Source organism: Antedon mediterranea, chromosome 8 (assembly GCF_964355755.1).
Source record: "Antedon mediterranea chromosome 8, ecAntMedi1.1, whole genome shotgun sequence".
In the NCBI taxonomy this organism is placed as follows: Eukaryota; Metazoa; Echinodermata; class Crinoidea; order Comatulida; family Antedonidae; genus Antedon; species Antedon mediterranea.
This window is the reverse complement of record NC_092677.1, coordinates 8,161,296-8,181,360: the sequence shown is the minus strand read 5'-3', so window position 1 is coordinate 8,181,360 and position 20,065 is coordinate 8,161,296. Positions and strand designations below refer to the sequence as shown.

Below are 20,065 nucleotides of genomic sequence, written 5' to 3'. Positions count from 1 at the left end.
GTATAATAATGGCATTACATGTACATTAATACAAGTGATCGTTTGGACTGTTTAGAAATAAGAGGCATATAATTACACTATTATGCATTATAAGCCTATCAGTCACGCAATCTTCAGTGACAATGACATCAATAGGTATGTGACGCGCGTTTAAGCTAATGGAAATGATGTTTCTTGACAGTGCTGTTTTGTAGGCGCGCAATGAACATGATTATTCTTTGTGCGCATTCAAAAGCTGATGTATATTTGTTTTATTGTTTTAGTTATAATTGACGATGTTGGTAGCGTTCACCAAAACACTGTGTATTTATGATGACAACATATGATTACGCCACCAGCGACAGATTTTATGTCGTTATATTCTTTTTTGCCAACAGATATTTCAACCTAGAACTTTAGGATCAACAATTATACTGTCACGTACTGTCTATACATCCATGGAATTCTCAAACTTGAACACGTTGAATGCCGTATACTACTTCTTTCAAGTTATGGCATAGCTTATACCATTAATTACAAATACGTGTATGTTTATTGTTGATGAGTCTACTATGTTTGTAGTTTTGTTCAACCATAAATGACATCCTAACGCCTCATAAAAAACCCTTAGCTCCACCGTGGTTAGAACTCATAAGACAGTTTGGTAGAGAACCCGGATATGATGTACTCATGCACAAACCACTCAAATATTTTACCGATTAAACAACTTGTTTTTCACATCAAGCCACATCAAAATGTACTGTAAGGTGTTACCTTGTATATGAGTTTAACAACGTGATTTCTATAATTCCCGGCCCTGGAACTGACATTTTATAAATATCGCATTTTATAGTAAGTGCTCCCGTAGACAAACAATTTTTCCCTTATACAAATTATAATATAGATTCGCGTTGAAGGTGCAAAAAAACTCATAATGTGGAACTAAATTTCGTCGCAGAAAAAGGGATACGAAAAATTAACATAATATTAAACATAAGCTTACGCTTTCGTAAATACAGTCATAAATCGGTCACTGATTCCTTTCCTCACATTAGTCACACGTACGTCGTCACCATTGCTACTAAATACCGTGACATACCGCAATATACTTTATAGCAACATATGCTTATGTTTAGATCCTTCTGCCCACACCAGGAAATGTTTTGTTCTTAATAAAAAAATGTTCTGTTCTTAATTTAGATGTCAGAAGACAAAAACAATATGCTTCGCAGAAGTTAACAAAAATGCATACATATAATAACAATACAATACAAAAATGGATAACATTGCAATTTGTGATAATAAAATGCGATGGTGCATCGATATATGGTGGATTGAGCCCCATCTAATCCTTCCTATAAGATGGCCGACTGTTATTTTATTTACAGTAGACAACGTGATGTACGGTATCTTATCGTGACAATATACACTTTAACCAGATGGCTATTGAACCTCCAAGTTCATAATTAATGTGAACGTACTTATACTTGATATCATAAGTACCTATACTTGCAGACAAGGGTAATTAAAGTCTTAGTAAATTATATACACTCGTTTTATAATCTTTCACTAGAATACCCACCCACAGGAATCAAACATCATTGTTTGAATTTCAATAGGAATTGGTAATTTCCTTCATTTAATGTATTTTTTCTTCTGAAGATCCTTCGGTGATATAAATAGACGTATAAACGGTTTCCGATTTATGCAAATGTAATACATTAGAATTCATGGACCAGAGACTAATCCTGATAATTATTTTTGAGGGTGTCCGTGTCGCCATATTGTAAAATATTAATAATGTAATGCTAATATTATTATTATCATACTAGTTGCACATTGTTGAATAACGATATAACGATCCATCTGAGCTACAAATCAGGGTAGGCCTATATAAATACGTGTAAGTCATTATACTTTACTCACCCGATGAACCGCCAGTCCTGGGCGCGTTTATACAACACGCTATTACACGCATATTCAACACGCCTACAAAAAGTGTAATTAATTGCAAAAGAGGCTACTTGGCTGAATCCTAACATTTTGTGGATTTCCGGTTGCTGTTGGCGTGTTGGAAGTGTCCTCAGGGTATTGTTTTGACCTCTCGTTAAATAAAAGTATGTGCTGTGAAAATGTTGACCAAATCTAGTAGATAATTGTGCTTTTTTGCATATTTTAACCGATTTAGCACTTAACATTAACGCTAATCAAATGTTAGCATAATTTGGCAAAGTTTTATCCTAATTCTAAAACATTTTTTTTCTAATTTCAAAAGCAGATTAAAAAAATCAATAATTGAATAAACTAAATTTTAAACGAAATCATCCTTTATTAAAATCCTTAATATAAACTCATATTAATTCATAATGCATGCAAGTATATTGTACAACTTATGAACTACATATAACACGGTATTACGATTTCATGTATAACTGCAAGGTTTTTGTGGCGTTGACCTCGGCCCGTGCAACACGCTAAAAATTAAAGACGGATTCAACTTTAGGGTGTTGTATAAACACAGCCCTAGACTACGTTAGCATCGAGGCCCAATACCTTTATACCGATATTACGGGATAACTTTCGTTGAAAAATTATCGTAGTTTTTTTACGTATTTCCGTCAAAAAATTAACCGATATTATTATCCGATAATGAATTAACCGATAATTAGGTTCAGTGTGAACGTATCTTTAATCTGGCTATTATCCCGCATCCTTGGTCATTCGAGACACAGCTAATACAGCTTTCCTCCTCGTTTTCGGTGTCTACTGGTGTAATCCCACTCGTTTCCTTATAAGAGTTTCCGGCTATTTATCTTACTTAGTTATTTTTCCAAGAAACACGTTCGACTACTAGTGAAGAGAAGTAACCAATGTGGTTTACCAAAACCTCCGGCCATTTACATAACGGTGTTATTTACCTTTTACCCTGTGTATTTTTTATCAATGAACCCACATTTGTGACGTGCATGCAATTGAAATAGACACACAAACTTCTTTAAAATGTGGTTTCCTGGGTGGTTTTCAATATCGTTTTTTTTATGTCAACCATAGAAGTATTTATACGTGCATGTGTAGACCTGCAAATGATTCTGCTTAGGCCTACTCATTGGAATTGTTATGATTTAGGCCTACCATTTTTAGTTCATTTTCCGCCATTCAGTATAAATTTAACATTTGAAGTTTCATATTATAATTAGAAACAGTATTTTTAGCCAATATGATATCTAGTCAGTACCGTAGTATATATGCCTTTTTAATTTAGAGTTTGATTAAAACTTGATTTTTTATAATTGTAGGGAAGCTGTTCACTAGTTTTAATTGTCGTAGACCTTTATGGCATTTTAAACTTGGTTTCTTAAGTTGTTTTAATTCTTATAATGGTTTATACATGTATGTACTGCGCCTATGAGCATGGATATATGGCGCATTATAAATGCTTTTATTATTAATTTTTTTAATTTTTACCGTTCTGTGACTGAAATTCGTCGGAATCGTGTTGTGATTGTAAAAGTAGGCCTCATAAAAGAAGTTGACATCGAGTTTTCATGGACCTATAAATGAATTGTGTGTTTGAGTGCCGTGCTGTGATGTGTAGGCCTAGGCCTATCAAATAAATAAATAACTCAATTTGTTGTTCAACGACCCTGCAAATTGCAAGAAAGTAACTAAATAATCTAATCAGAGACAACCTGCAGCAGATATTGCGTTGTTCATTAATTGCACGTATAGAAAGAGTGATCGAGAGCAAAACGATTATAGATAAATCTAAATGTAAAGCGCATTATTATAGCGCGTGTTTCGTGTTTCTCTTTCGGAATAGGACCATCGAGTACTTGGAATGATTCTATTTGTTTACTTTACCAGCGATGATTTATTTAGCAAATCACTGTAGAGAGTAGTTTCATTGGTAGATAAGATAAGATAAATTGATTGAACAAACGCTTTTGTATCAGCGGCACACGTTTATAAGACGGTGCGTTCATTTACAAGGCAATGTAAAAACAAAAAGAAAAGTATCAAAAAATAACATTTAAGTCTTAACTAAGAAGCGAATTATACAAGTAAAATGAAATAGTAAAAACAAGGTGCCATACCAAATATTGTATTATTTATCGTGTGCTGCATTGGTCTTGGAAACAATTGTGACGCGTTATTTACAACACTTGACGTCATTTACCTCCGATATTAATACAAGCATCAATTCAGGGATAAATTAAAGGTAGTTGGGGATGAGTTTGGGAATAAAAATGTGTAATTTTAACTCTGCCTAATTGAGCGTATATTATTTTCTCAATTAAAGAAGATTATACTAATTTATGGATTAACTTAATCCCTTTACGTTACGTGTCATTAATCCCTAGTTCACTATAATTATGACACGATAACAGTTAAGAAGTGGCAGCTCAAAGAATATCTCATGACAATTTAAAGGGAATTTTCGTCAATAAATCGTTCAATACAAATAACACCACATTGTGAAAAGGGCTTTAAGTTTTAATAAAAAAATATTTTGAAATACTAAATACCATGGTCTATAACTCACGAACGAAACGGATTAGTTTAAATCCAAGGCTATTTATGATTAAGCTATCAACTTTATTCACACTAATCCACAAGAAACTAAACAGGAATAATGATAACAGAAATGCTTATACTGTCTATTTCCTCATAATTTGTGAATTTATACTTAATGGTCACTCTAATAATAGGCTATTGTAATCAAATTATGAAACCTTGAACAATCAAATCCTCTATTTACCAAGTACAGTAATGATTGTGAGTGGCGTGCTGTAACTTATTAAAAATAAATCAACAATCACGAAGTATAATCCAAACGACCCACTTAGTAAATCCATGGAGGTACAATGTTATACCTTCCTCCATTGTAAATCCATATACCGGTATGCCATGGAGATCTTACAGAATACATGATTTATCAAGGAAGAGTGAAATTACAATTACGATTGACTTTTGGATATATATAGAAATTAACAAAGTAGGTCTACTAGAATTTTTCATCCAGCAGTAAGTTTCCACCAAATACAGTCCGCTAGTTAAAGTATGACCTATACGCCAGGAGTATGAATTTTCCACTTAGCATTTTCCGACACAGCAGATACTAGTGCAATATACGCAATGAACAAAAAAGGATAATCTACTATTATTTTCCACCAGACAAATAAAATAGTTATTTTTTCGAAAGATACAGTACGTTATCATTCTCCACCAGATAAGTATCGGTAGCATTTTTCGGCCGGGATGCAGCATGAATGTTCCGTTATAAGACCTACATTAGAAATTCCGCCAAATCCAGGGCAGTAATTTTCCGCCGGATACATTTTATTATTCATGGTTATTATTATCATAGCATGGTTGATAACTATTTTAATTTCTACTGTTTTGATATTGATCTTTTAAAAATACATATTTTAATGCTAAGGCCATTCATTATTAATTATTCGCGTAATTCATGTGTGAATGTAAATAAAACTATTTTATTATTGCCCTGTTGTATTGACTTATGCGATATGTTATTGAATAATAGGACAATTGTAATTATAATAATTCATATTATAATATTATCGAATGACTTGGAAGTAAGGATACTGTCTTCACATGAGAAGAAAGGAAGGAAAAAAACAACACTCATTCAATGTTTTCAATGGTTTAAAAGGTTGTGGAGAAATCAACTTTCAAGGCATTGACCACATCGATTCTACAGGTTTGTAGATGACGTCATCCTAGCCTCACTAAATTATTTCAAAAGTGACAATTCAAATAGTTAGTTCAATGATGCGACTTAATTAACAATTATTATTACTGTCTGTGACACAACATGCTGATTCTGACCTTTTAACGACCCTTTTTTAAAGTCCGGTTTAAATCTGACTGGGTTGAGATTATTCATATTTTCCTTCATTTTAGAGTAGTAAAGAGTAAGAGTAAAATAGACTGTTAAAATAATAAAAATGGCATACAACAGCTATAAAGGGTCTCAGCAGTCTACAAAAATGCATATGTTCTTCTCATTATGAAATGTTTTCACTTCAATACATCCACCAATCAACCAATCAGTTGTTAATTCGATATTAAATTGTATTTATAATTATGAATATTTGTTTGCACATCAAACTAGGCTTAGTAGTTATTTTATTTTTCATGTTATGTTATTGTTATTTTAATTAACCTCTCTTTGAAAACTCAGGATATAGGCCCTATTTCATTGTTTTCTTTCTTATTTATTCTTGAAACGTCAATCAATTACACTCAGGTTGTTTGTATGATACTCGGCTTGTGGACAGAGGTCGTATATTCGAAACAGTCACTTTATGAGTCATACAATTGCAACAGAAAACAATGAAATCATTTTCAAAATCTGATCACGTTTTCTATTTCTTATAATTGCATTGTTACAAACAATTAATTATTATATACGAACGCCATTCGAGCCACGTATAAGTTCCAACTATTGACATTTCTAATTAAGTCAAATTTCAAATTCAAAAGCGATTCTTAATTTTGCTAATTTTGAAATAATGTCGACGTATAAGTTGTAATTGAGACATAATCCAATGATAGTTTATAATACATTGAAGTGAAATGAATTATATTTTCAGTGTTAGGCCTATAAGCGAAAACGAAGGGCAGTATCCTACCTGTATAATTATACATATATATATATATATATTGTTTGGTTATTAAAACGATTACCGGTACCGTAAATATTTTGTTGCTGGTGGCATCGAGAGCTGATCGCAGAGGTCGGGTATAGAATGTACTCAATCATCCTATCTCCAGTTGTATGAACCTCTTTATGGGTCATCATACAATTACAATGTTTCAGTTGTTTATTTATGAACATAACATCGATCGGAGTTATATGAAAAGACTGCAGAGGCTCTATAGGTGACAAATATCAACGATCAACGTCTCCGATTTACTTCCAAAATCATATTATTCTAAAACAATTATCTTTCGAAAGTTTACCTTCAATTGGATGACGTCATTTGTAGTGATGTTTTGGTCATGCAATTTCACCTATATATACCGTGATACTAAATTGTATATATTTTATAACTTACATCATGGCATCCAATCAAGTACCAGTATGGTATACGTATACGCATTAAAACGTTATGTTTGTGAACTTAAGAATAACCTAACTCGTCTTGGTGACGAGTTCAAATAAGGGTTTCTAATAATATTATAAGAGTAGACAGAGTTGTTCATTCAACACATACATTTCGACAAATAAAATAAGTCATCTAATATTTAGTCAAGATCAATAGTGGCCTAGCCTAGAAGTTTAGTTTACATTCGTTTGTTTACGGATGACCTTCAACTTATCATTAACACCGCTACGTCATTTAATTGGAGTAAATAGTTATCGTAAACACAAACACAAAAGTCAACATTAACAGTTATACGTCATCATCATGATTTCATTGGTGACAAATAAAGAGCGATCAGATAGTACGTGACGTCACTTGGAACTAGTGAAATCCTATGTTATAGTTTTCAGTCAGGGGGTAACCTAATGGTAAAGTCATCACTGGTCATTTAGTTAGTGTCATCATGGCATTTAACATTCTCGGAGAAATTACATTTTGACGGTTTCCGAGGGATGATATTTAGGCCTACATACGATAATACAACTAATATCAAATAAACGCTTTAGTTTTCCTTAATATTATTTGTCAATGCTAAGGACAAATTCTAAAAAAGTATAGGCTTATACTATAGTTGTCTGGACTGCACATTGTATTTAAACACGTACATTATGTCCTCTGTCTTGCGCAAGAGCCCCATCTGCAGCTGAAATCTCCAATAAGCAACCATGATTGATTCAATGCCAAATTAGGCCTATAATAATTAATTAGAATTAATTTCAATTGTGTTATGGTAATCTTGAAATCAACGTTAATGGCCAAACGTGCCGTTTTGAACGATAATAATCAATACTTTTGATTATTTCTAATCACAATTGTGAACAATCATTGTTAATTAATATCTTATATAAATATTTCATAAATATCGTACACAATAATGGCCAGGTGGATAAGGTTAGGGTTTATGACTAATGTACAACACAAATAGTGTACAATTGTTTGTTGCTTTTTCATTATAATATAAAGGTTCTTCATTTTCAACAATTTAACTACAGTGAGTAGGCTACATACATCAGTCCTTAATATAGCATCAAAGTGAACTCATTAATTTCTTAATCATATTATGAAATTCTTAATTTTTTTCCTGTTTTTATTTAATCACTATTACTAAATGTAAAACGACACTAACTCACCAAGATTGTTCTGACTAATACCATATTATAAATCTATCGGTGGTTGGTGATATTAAGTCGGAAAAAGGATGCACATTTAAGTGAAACTCAATTAAACACTAAAATGATTTTCGACCTATAGACCGCAAATTGAACTTCACGCTTGACCGATCACAAATACTTATTATTGTCTCATCACTGCTGCTCGTGCGAAAACGATCAAACAGGCTCAAGCGGCCGGTTGAGTTGGGGAACATGGGCTGTGTATCGTGTGAATGAAGAACAACATGGAATATACAACTGAATACCAAACGGAATTATATTTTACTGTGAATAGTACAACAGAGATATTAATACCGTCCAGCTCTGAATTAAGTATATATGTGATTATATATATTATGGTGGTATTTGTACCGATTGGAGTAGTTAGCATCGTCGGCAATGCTATAGTTGTGTTTACGATTTACCGTTATCCAACACTTCAAGTTGTTAGGAATTATTATCTGGGGAGTCTGGCTGTCGCAGACTTCCTTACCGGTGCCATTGCCGTACCAGGAGTTATTATGCATTACGTATTTGTTCGTAGACAATTTTCTAATGCGAATTTAAGCGATGGAGTGACTATGTACGTAATGCCATTGTTCTTGTTTTCATGGGCCTCTATTCACAACCTGCTATTGATTACGTGGGACCGTTACTGTGCATTGACCCAGCCACTTAGTTACATTGGAAAATCGACAAAAGTTCGAGCATTCAAGTACATTGCTGTAGCCTGGATTGTTAGCTTTATACCGATTTTAATACCTTTCTTCTGGGGAGTCGAGAGAGACTTGACCTCAGGAATTATCACAATCAAAGGACAAGCAAACAGAATCAGAAATTATATATGCAGTTTTTATTTTTTGATTATTCTTACAATTATGATTAAATTACATATGAGTTCGTACGTAATTGCCAGAAAAAAAGAGAAAGAACTACCCGGTACGATGATGTTAACGAGACAGAACAGACCGAGGAAAGGGACGTCAGAACTCATATCTGTCGAACTTCATCTGAAATCCTTTATAACCATTACTCTTGTTCTGGTGGTTTTTATACTGTCTTTGACTCCGTTAACTATCCTCACATACGTAGAATACATTTGGGACATCAATATACCGGTGCTGGTGTGGTTTTTTGAAGCAATTGTGTTTGCTAGCTCTATGGTGAACCCGTTTATATACGCCTGTAGAAGACAAGACTTTAGAATTGCTTTCAGACGAACTTTTAAATGCAAGGAATCAAAATCAAACATTTCAAATTTTGACGATTTCCAGTTAGTAAAATCGTAGTCTACTCATACATGGATGTACAGTATAAACTGAATTGTGTACTTCCATGGTCTACGTATGCAGTATTATTCTTTGTAAGCTTCCAAACAAAGGAAACGATGTTGACCTTGAATTCCCATCTGAATGAAGCCAGTCCAAATAATATTATTGTTAATAAAAACTAAATTATTTAGTTATTATTAATATAGAGTTGTTTTGTTATCGAATAATGTGTTTTGAAGAACTAAAAGTGTTTGAAAACAAAGGAATTGAGAATCGGCTTATAGTATATACATATTATTCATAAGCTTTTAGTTGGAACTTGAGTGACAATTAAGTCGAAGGTCTTGGATCGTATAGCGGAACTGGGTGAAGGATGCCTATTGGCCAATTACGTCATCATTCATCTACCTCATAATCAAAAATAACATAATTATGTGCCATCAAAGTAATGAATACGTACTTTCATGAATTGTTTTGCAATATTAATTAGCCTTATGTATCATTTAATCACGTATTGACAATTTTGTTTTAAAATGTTTATATTATACGACAATAATTACCGTGGATTATGTTAACAACGGAAGCAAGGATATACGTATCTGTACATCTGAACAATGCATGATACATCAGCCTTAATTATTCCTTAATGGTCTTTTTAATGCAAAACATTATTATTATTAAAATGAAATAGAATAAAAATTCGAATAGGCAATTTTGTATTTTTTTTTATAGTTATTGAAAAAAATATTGAACACAAATTGATTTTTTTTTGCCGTATAAACCCCTTTTTTTACAATATTGCTATAATGTATAGTTGGCTTGAGACGTAATTAGCCTGATTTCGCGAGGCATGATGGGAAGAGTTTTGTAGCAAACGTCACGACGAGTACGTACGTGATTTTTCAAGTTCGCTCTTTACGTAAACATACCGAAAATAAATTTGAAATCTAAATGGGGTTTAGCATTTTGAATTGTAGGTGGTAATTAATGTGTTTCTATTAATCTTTATTTTAGATTTTAAGAAACCTTTACTTGTTTAATTTCAATAATGGATTAAAGAATATTTAATCCATGTTTCAATCTAGATTACGATTTATTGATTTTATTATAATGATGCATTAGTTTTACAATGAAAGGAGAAAAAACTGCATTGGAGAACATTAAATTAAACAGACGCCAAATAAATTCTTGTAGCCTAATTATGGAATTAGTCTCTGTCATCAGTGAAGAGAATTGTAATAATATCACTCTTCCCTGCTTTCATTAACTCATTCATGATATTAATTTGAAAATCTTTTACAATGATATATTTTATAGATATTTATATATATTTGAATAGAATGTTTTAACTGAACGAAGGTCTAGGCCTGCGCTAACAATAACAAATGCTAAGAACGAACTTCGATGGCTGGTAAGATACATGTTGTGTAAATGAGAATAAATTATATAAATGTATTTAAAAATTGTATCCCAGTTTGTTTATTTGTATTATTTCTTTATTATTTGGCGTTTTTCTGTGACCGTAACAACATTGTTTGGTACTTGTGTGTGAGGGTGTCCGTGTGGCTTACTTGTTGGATTACTGTTGAGTTCCAATCAAACGCTCGCCGAATTATTGCTCATTAGGCAAGACGCTTTACTTATGTTTGCCTCTATCCACCCAGGTATAAATGAGTACCTGGTAAGGTCAAGGCACAATTTTGGGCTGATTACTATAGCTTCATTATGAGAGTATGTTTCCATACGTGTTTGATAAAAAAAAAATGCCGTAGGCCTAATGATTTGAAACGAATAGAAACATTGTACAATAACCGCTATATAAGAACGAATATTCTCTAGGGGATGTCAAATCTTATATTTCCACCTCTAAGCAGGCAATATACCGGTATAATATTATTATATCGAGAACATTTTAAAAGAAACGGAGGTATCACGTTTTGGTAATAAGGAATACCTGCGTGTGGTAACTTTTTACAGTATATTGTATAATATACCGGTATTAATCTCTTTTATACTTTGACCTATGTTGATCTCATATCACAAATATAACAGTATAAATAATATTATAAAAAGGGGATATTTTATATCCATAGTAACACGAACACTTTGGATAGAACAACGTTTGGTTGTCACACAGTTCGTTGTCACATTAGGCCTACCTTATTATTAAGTTGCTTGTTGAAACAAAGGTGGCTCACTTCCAGTTTTTTAATCAATTTATAATACTGCTTTAAAGTATTGTTATGAGCTTTTTTTATTGGTGACACATTACTGCCACTTGTGGTGCAATCAGAATAAAACAAAGGGAGGTAAATACTTAAAAAAAAGAAGCAAAATATAACAAAACACAACTAAGAAATAACCGCTTTTATATACATTCAGGCTTATAGATAGATCTCTAATGTAATTTTTACTTTTAATAAGCTTAATAATAATGTCTCCTCTAACAAGACGAACTTTGGACGGAAAAAACATTGATTTTGTCGCTGATGTTTCGCTTGTAAACTTTTTTCAAGCAATAATATACCAAAAGATAATGAATCCAAAGGTAGGTCAAACCAGGGAAGCGTTCTCTTCCCTGGTCAAACAGATCTAATTTATTGACCATTTTATTAATTTATTGCCTGAAGTCAGAGCATGCCTTCTATTAAGATACTATAATATACTATACAGATTTATAAAGCGCTTTTCCAAAAAATACAAAAGCGCTGTAGGCCTACTAACTACATTTTACATCTGAGTAGCCTACTGTAATTGAACTTTAACCCGTCGTCTGCGATTTTGGAGTCATTTTTGTCGCATATTAATCCCATGATAACGTGTGGCCTGTTTGGAAGTAAAGTACAATGTCCAGATCAATCGATACAATGTAATTGTTATCTGGCAAGTGTACTTTTTTCATAAGTGCCACGTCAGACATGGATGAATATTAAATAAATTTTTTTTTCTTTTTGCGCTTCTCCTCGGTACATGTAGGATCTATTGTTTTGATTGTCAGTAATTATGATTGAAACTTAAACCCTCCGGAAAATATGGAAACTGCGCCGCATAGCATTCGTTCCATAATCTTTTACTTTATAAGCTTTAACAATAAATGATTATCTAACTTTTACAATTGTTTGTTAAATTTTGCTTGTTTGCATTTCTGTTGCTGAGAAACAATGGCGAGTAGAAAGTTTAAATCTAATTTTAGTTTCACAAGTCATTGTTTTTTCCGGACCCTTTCCGTCTAGGCCTACATATTGATTAGATTTTCATAGATAATGCAATGCCTATTAAGAACACTTTGAATAAAGATCGTCATTTAGCGCAATGAAGTTTCAACAATCACATTGCTCAAGTTCCCGGAGTAGCGTCCCCGATAGGTGGCGTATAATTCACATGTATGAGTTTCTTATAATAAATTGTCCTTCTCTGTGTTTTTGTTTTGTACAACTACCAGTTCTCGCAATGAAGCCGGCAGTCCCCAGAAATAAATGTCATGGAATTCCTCCAGGACGAGGGCCATTTGTTGTCGGACTTGCAGATGTTATGTCGGACAATTCTATAAATGGGTAAGTGCCTCGCCGGTAATTATATGTGTGCGGAGCTAGGCCTATCCCGTGCCTACTTTTATAGGAGGCCTAACAGTAACTCACCATCAGGAGAACAGGCAATCGGAACCGCAGACGGTCAGTCCGAAGACGATCGGGACCAGTTTTTACGACCGATTTTGAATGTAATCAAATATTTAGAAATGTCAGCAAAGCAGCTTAGTAGGCCTAAGTAGCTATAGTAGTAGCATACCGTCATATTATATATATATATATATATATATATATATTATGCGTGGCGTTTTCTTTGTTCTCTCTTCTGCTCTCTCTGCTATTATAAGTATAGAATTATTATTTTATTGCTAAATCCTTTGATTGTAATGTAAGTAAGTTGTAAAATACTCTCAATTCTAAAAGAATAACCAACGACTTCCTGATACACTGACTTGCATTCCTTGAGCTACTGTGTATACAACTATTCAATTCAATACAATCATTTTAAAGTAGGCATTGAACCGTGGGTGTTCATTTTAACGACAAGTTTTTATATTGATAGTTGTCTCCATATAAGCAATTACAGTTTTTGTGTGGTTTGACAAGCATACTTTATGTCTAGGCCTATAATTTCTCTATAATCGATCCATATCTCAAACAATCTCTGTAGAAATACAGTTTATTCAATTGTAAGGCATTTGTAAAAAGTAAAAATAAAGAGATTTGTATGTAGTTGCCAGCTAGCACCAGGTTTAGTTTTGGTGAATAGGGTGGAAAATTTATTTTGATTACAAAAAAAAATTAACAATGCTTTTCTGTCTGAAGCATTGATGCTATAACTTCCTTTTTAGAATGTATGGGGATTTCTTGTAAAGAGGCGTAGTCACTCGTTCGCACCTTATTGAGATTCTGCACTAAGTATCAGTATATTGACTGTACTGACGTGCTATCTCTTTTATCAGGTGATTCAATACTGTACATAATAAGTACACTCCTTAAAAACAAGGTCAGCTGCTCGGATCATTGTTTTCTATGCTTCACTTATTATTCATAATTTTAGCTGTGAACGTGAATTACAGTAGGTTCTTGTCAATAACAATAATAATATTAAGTATATAATCTACTTCAGAAAAGAAACTACATTTATGGTTTTGGCTTTTGTTTGTTTTAGCAGAGAAGAAATAATTTAACCCTTCCTTGGTTTTAGTAACTAAAAAATGTAAATTTAGGAAGTTTTTAGGCAAAATCAGCACTGCCTATTGCAGACTTGACTACCTCATTCTATCTTTTCAATCAACACATTCTTTTCCGTATTTTAGCACATTCACTAGATTGTATTACCCGACAGACCTAACAGCCGATGATTTGAAACAAACGAAGCAGCCATTGTGGATACCAAACCGTGCCTACTCGGATAGCTATAGTGAATTCACTTCCTTCACTAGCAAATTTTCAAAGTGGTTATTTCATTTGATGTTTGGTAATTATTCATTAATTATTCATTATTGCCCATTGGTGGTATATTATTCCATACATTTTTACTGCCAATTATTTTATATGCAAATATTAATTATTCATTAGTGCCACCTGGTTAAATTATTCTGTACTTTATCTTCTGAAAATTATTATATAAATGTTAATACACATTTGTATTTATTTAATTTCCATTGTTTCTTATTCGTGATTTAAGGTAGTTATCGTGTACCTGCAATACAATATGCAAATGTTCGTAAACTAGCGGAGAATCAGACGCTTCCAGTCGTTGTTTTTTCGCATGGGTTGGGTGCGATGAGAACAACGTACACAACCATTTGTCTGGAGCTAGCTTCACAAGGATTTTTCGTGGCAGCAGTTGAGCATAGGTAATTCAGATGTGTAATCTTCAGTTGTGAAATTCCATATTTACCAGCTACTTGTATAGTTTGTCCTGACAATAATCGCATTTTTTTTCCTGCCTTCTTTTTTATTGGCCCTTTTGAATAAAATTGATACGCATCCGTCTCATTTGAAGCATCTCATTTGAATTTATGCATCTCATATGAATATATGAATCTCATTTGAATATATGCATCTCATATGAATATATGAATCTCATTTGAATATATGCATCTCATATGAATATTGTATGTAAAATATTAAAAAAAAAATGTGTTTCACTCATGGTTTAAAGGGACAAATCGGCATGCGCTACATATTACTTAAAAGATGGTGATTCAGCAGATTCAGAGTCTGAGTATAAGGAGGAATATGTTAAATTCATCAGAGTAAAAGACAAAACCGACGAAGATTTTAAAATAAGAAATGGACAGGTAGGTCTAATAATAATATAATGGAAGTAAAATATTTATTTTTATAAAACATTTTATATCTTCAATTTAAATTATAACATATTATTTAAAACTATTTTATTTTAATTAATAAAAGATTGCAGAAATCATACAGGCATGTAACAACCACTACAATTGACATTAGTATTAATTCGTGACACCTCTATTAAGGAAACCTATGTTTATAGTCTTTCACACCTTGTCCTTTCCAATTCTGGTCCGACTCCGGCAAATAAAATCGAACCTCACTGTTTTGTTTTCATGCGCCAAAATGATTGATATGCGCGAGGTGAGATGCGATTTTATTTGCCTAACCCAGAGAAGATGTGAAAGACCCTTTAAAGAACACTTTCCCGTTAGAGGGGAAATGCAGACCTATACGACTAATGGCCAACCTGTATTCAGGGGACACCCCTATTAAGCAGAAACTTTTGTTCTTTGAAGGTCAACCAGAGAGCTGATGAGTGTATTAAAGGATTGAATTTACTGGAAAAGATTAATAATGGAACAGAAGTTAGAAATTATCTTGGAGGTGAATTTGATTTGTCACAATTTAAGGTACAGTATTCTTGTTTTTTAAACGTTTTTTGTACTCATGGTCAAACTTAAGTAATCATCTTTAGTAAGTGAATGGCCGAGCGTGTAAGACAGTTGAACCATAATCTAGCGGCCTTATTGCACTTGCTCCATGGTGTTGGAAGGAATCTTTTCGGATAAGAACTATTGACCGTATCTCCAGTGTTAGTCTGGGTTGCAGACGGAGTTTTGTCTTAATATTAGTAAAAAGAAAAATATTTTGGCACATATGGCATTTCATACGTATACTACTTGATTTTGGATACTCCGTCTGGGGAAACACGCACAAGTCACGTGGTTTGACACCAAGAATTCTTGGTGCATACGATTATCCGGTTGACTAGTTTCAGCTGCATGCGATTGGCTACTCACTCGTACACCGTTTTAATATTCATATTTCAGAATTTCAAAGACTCAACAACTAAGATGATGTGTACTTAGGTACATTTATGAAAGTTTCTGAAGGCTAGATATTATTTTATATGCCTAGTAGTCTGGTAAACATTTGATGGGGTTTTTCCCAAGAACATGAAAACTCGTCTTGATATGATAGGCTAGCTTCTCCGCAAATCAAACATTGAATGGATCATTTATTACGCGGAGATAATTTTGATTTAAGATTTAATTCTCACCCGACCCTGTCCTGCTGTGTGGTGGTGTAGACCTGTTGTGTGCTGGTGGTGGTATGTAGGCCTACTTTATTGGCGTTTTATTTGGCAGGTCATACGTGCGAATTGAGTAGGACCTACGAAAGAGGCCTAGGCCAAGGACTAAACAATTAATAAACAAAACAACTTGGCATTACGATTTTATATTTCAACAGTCTCGATCGTACATTCAGCACTGCACGTACCCGATCTTTTTCATTTTGAAACAAAATGATCATTGGTTGATTCGAAATCCATATTTACATACCGCCCGCCCTATATAGCCAAATACGGTATGATAACCTACGTCATTCTTATCGGATGTTTGCGGTCTGCAAACCGATTTCTATACGTGTTTCACAAGTCTGTATTTTCAGACAAAAATCGCGGTCGAAATAAAAAACAAATAAATAAAAAAAAAATGAAGATAATACAGACTTGGGGCAAGTCTACTCCAGTGTAAACAATAATGGTCGTGTGCAATTTAAAGAACCTAGTACATTTTCGAAACCCTGTTGTGCTAGTTCACAGAGTCACTTTCGTGGAAAAACGTAATGGTGTCATTGACGTGACTCTTAGGGGAGAAAAATGTTGTTGGAAAGGTATAACAACTAAGTCCATCCTGGATTTGGTGCTATAAATCTTCATTATCATAATTATCTAATATGAACCAGAGTAATGGTAAGTGGCACTGATAGTCCTCATGATTTCTTATAATCACAAGGATTTATGCAATATTTGACCTTGAATAAACACTTGACCTTGACACTATAGTACAGATAAACAAATCATTGGCTTATATTAATGTATTGAGTCACTCTGTAAACATTTATTTTCATTATTAATTTTTTTGTTTTTACTGATTGTTGTAGGGTTTACTTGATTTTGATAAACTATCAATGATTGGTCACTCCTTCGGAGGAGGAACAGCAATACAAACACTTAAGAAAGAGCAACGTTTTAAGTGAGTTTTTTGCTTATATTAGTCAGTTTATTATTGCTAGTTCAAGAAAGAGATGAGTAATTTGTATTTCAATGTGTGGGTGTATTTGTTGATATATACATTGTTATTTAACCCAATCAATGCACACTTTCCGTTTACCATACTCCTACATAAGATTAGCGATGTTCCTTTATGCTGTATGTATTCTGGTGTCATTTACCACTTAAGTTGCGTCTTTCATGTTACTTCACTTTGAGCAATGGTTTCACCTATTCTGATTTTCCTAAAATTGGCAACTCGAACAAAACAAAGACAGACCCACATCTTTTTCCACGCGCGTAATTGCTTTTAATATAATGTTCATTCAAGCATTCACAACATTCTACATTGCTTACCAAGACCATTTATTCAGAACCATAAGGAGTGAGAACCATCATGGCTCAAAGGCTCAACACCTAACTGGGAAAATATAAAAATATGATTTATAAAAAATATTCTCTACCCCTCTAAGTGCAAGATTTGTTATTATCAGAGTTGGTGTAGCGTTTGATCCCTGGATGTATCCACTAGAGAAGCCGATGCTCAGTACAATAACGCAACCTCTCCTTATCATCAACTCAGAGCATTTTCAATGGGCAGCAAACGTTGCAGCGATGACGTACCTCGTCAATCCCACCAATCAGATTGAAGACAGGAAGATGTTGACACTTCGGTATGATTTGGAAAATCATTTTACTTATTTTTAATTTTTTTTAAAGATTGTGTTCACATCTAACAGCAAGAAGTCATCATAAAGACGACGAGCGGTATCGGTAAGCGGAGAACCGCGTAGCTTGTCCCACATAGAATCTTCAACTTTTCTTAGCGGAAACTGTCCGTCCGCTCCACCTTGTGTGTAAATGGTCATACGGAATAACATAGATTCTACATTTTTGTTTTCCGCTTACCGTTATCGCTCGTCTGTGTAAATTGGCCGTTTATTATATAGAATACTTCAATAACACAACATCTTCAAACAGTGGCAAAACAAGTTTGCTAGACTAGGCTTTAAGCTTAGTCCTCTAGGACGAAACGAATTAAGCGCAAAGCATGTAAGTGAGTTGACATACAATGACAAGCGAACATTTGAATAATCCATCGTGTTGTGATTGGTCAAATTACTTGCATTGCGCTTACGTCCTTGTAATAAAGAACAAATTATAACGACTTCATGACGCTTTATTTTTTAGCGAAACAGTTCATCAGAGCCAGAGTGACTTCACATTTCTAACAAGCAAATTTATCGGGAAATTGGCCGGACTACAAGGTGATGCTGATCCGTACGTTGCTATGGATAACAACAACGACGCGCTTATCGCGTTTATATCAAAACATTTAGGTAGGCATGAACTTTATATTTTTGTTGTTGTATTGTGTGTTTGATATAATATTAATATTTGTAACATATAAGGAAGGAATGGTAATATAATAATACCATATTAGGAAGAAATCTATTCCAAAAATATATTTTCTTTTGTTTCTTTAGGTATAGACTATGATTCGAACCTGGACAAAGTGTTTACTGATGATGCAGCCGATGACGTCATACATGGCACTAATATACAACTTGATCCTGAAAGACTGCCAAAAGCTTCTCTTTAGACAACAGTCAAGCTGACCAATAAAGCAAACAAAACGTTTGCTCTAGGAAAGAAACAATACATTTTTAGCTTAACATATAATAACAATTCTACTCAACTCAAAAAGTTCTTCTCAGAAATATATATATATGAGGTGTGCCGCAAATTTTATAATAACAATTCTGCTGGTTTTTTTTGGTATAAACAAATTTCAATCAATCTTTCATAGGAAAATACTGTGAAAAAATAGTTACCCAATTAACATGTCTTTTGTTTACTTATTTTACGGCGAACGTTCTGATTCCGCTGTTAAAAAATAAATAAGGTTATTAAGAATTGTTGTTAATCATAATGTAACAAATTCCGTTGTTTTGTATCGATGCAAACTACTCGGTTCATGTTCTTTGTTATAATTTTCGGGAAAGAATTCTCAAGCTTCAAGTGCGGGCTGTAGTTTCAAAGTTATGAAATGAATGTTACCGGACAGTATTCTCGAATTGGATTTAACTGGTCTTTAAGTTGATACCTGTATTTTGTTGCAATATAAGGGATGGTGGAATTATACTTTTTGCAAGAGGTTCTGTGGTATGCCTCTTCGTCAACAGGAATATAGTATATAAAAGCAATAATCAATTTGTATTTACAAACTATATTAATATACTATTAAACATAATTTGCTAATATTTTTATATTAATGATATGATAATGACGTTATATATTACTGTATATTGTATTGTATGTATGGGATGTAGACTAATTCTGATTAAATGTATGCAAAACAAAAGGTTTTAGTTCGTACAGTTAATCGGTTTCCTTGTTTTTTACCAGAGCGGATCTCAGAAATTCCCTAAAA

The 20,065-nt window shown here is 33.3% G+C and overlaps 2 protein-coding genes across 2 annotated transcripts; both read left to right on the top strand.

The window, feature by feature from the left end:
* The first annotated feature begins 8,545 nt into the window (after window positions 1–8,545).
* LOC140056703 (adenosine receptor A3-like) lies at window positions 8,546–11,003 on the top strand. Its single transcript, XM_072102166.1, has one exon. The coding sequence runs from the start codon at window positions 8,548–8,550 to the stop codon at window positions 9,589–9,591; it is 1,044 nt and encodes a 347-aa protein (XP_071958267.1). The 5' UTR covers window positions 8,546–8,547; the 3' UTR covers window positions 9,592–11,003.
* A 1,948-nt stretch (window positions 11,004–12,951) lies between these two features.
* On the top strand, window positions 12,952–20,000 carry LOC140056235 (platelet-activating factor acetylhydrolase-like). Its single transcript, XM_072101533.1, has 9 exons — window positions 12,952–13,127; window positions 14,420–14,580; window positions 14,791–14,962; window positions 15,271–15,409; window positions 15,872–15,985; window positions 17,523–17,614; window positions 18,126–18,305; window positions 18,823–18,971; window positions 19,119–20,000. The coding sequence occupies exons 1-9, from the start codon at window positions 12,955–12,957 to the stop codon at window positions 19,232–19,234; spliced, it is 1,296 nt and encodes a 431-aa protein (XP_071957634.1). The 5' UTR covers window positions 12,952–12,954; the 3' UTR covers window positions 19,235–20,000.
* The last annotated feature ends 65 nt before the right edge of the window (window positions 20,001–20,065 follow it).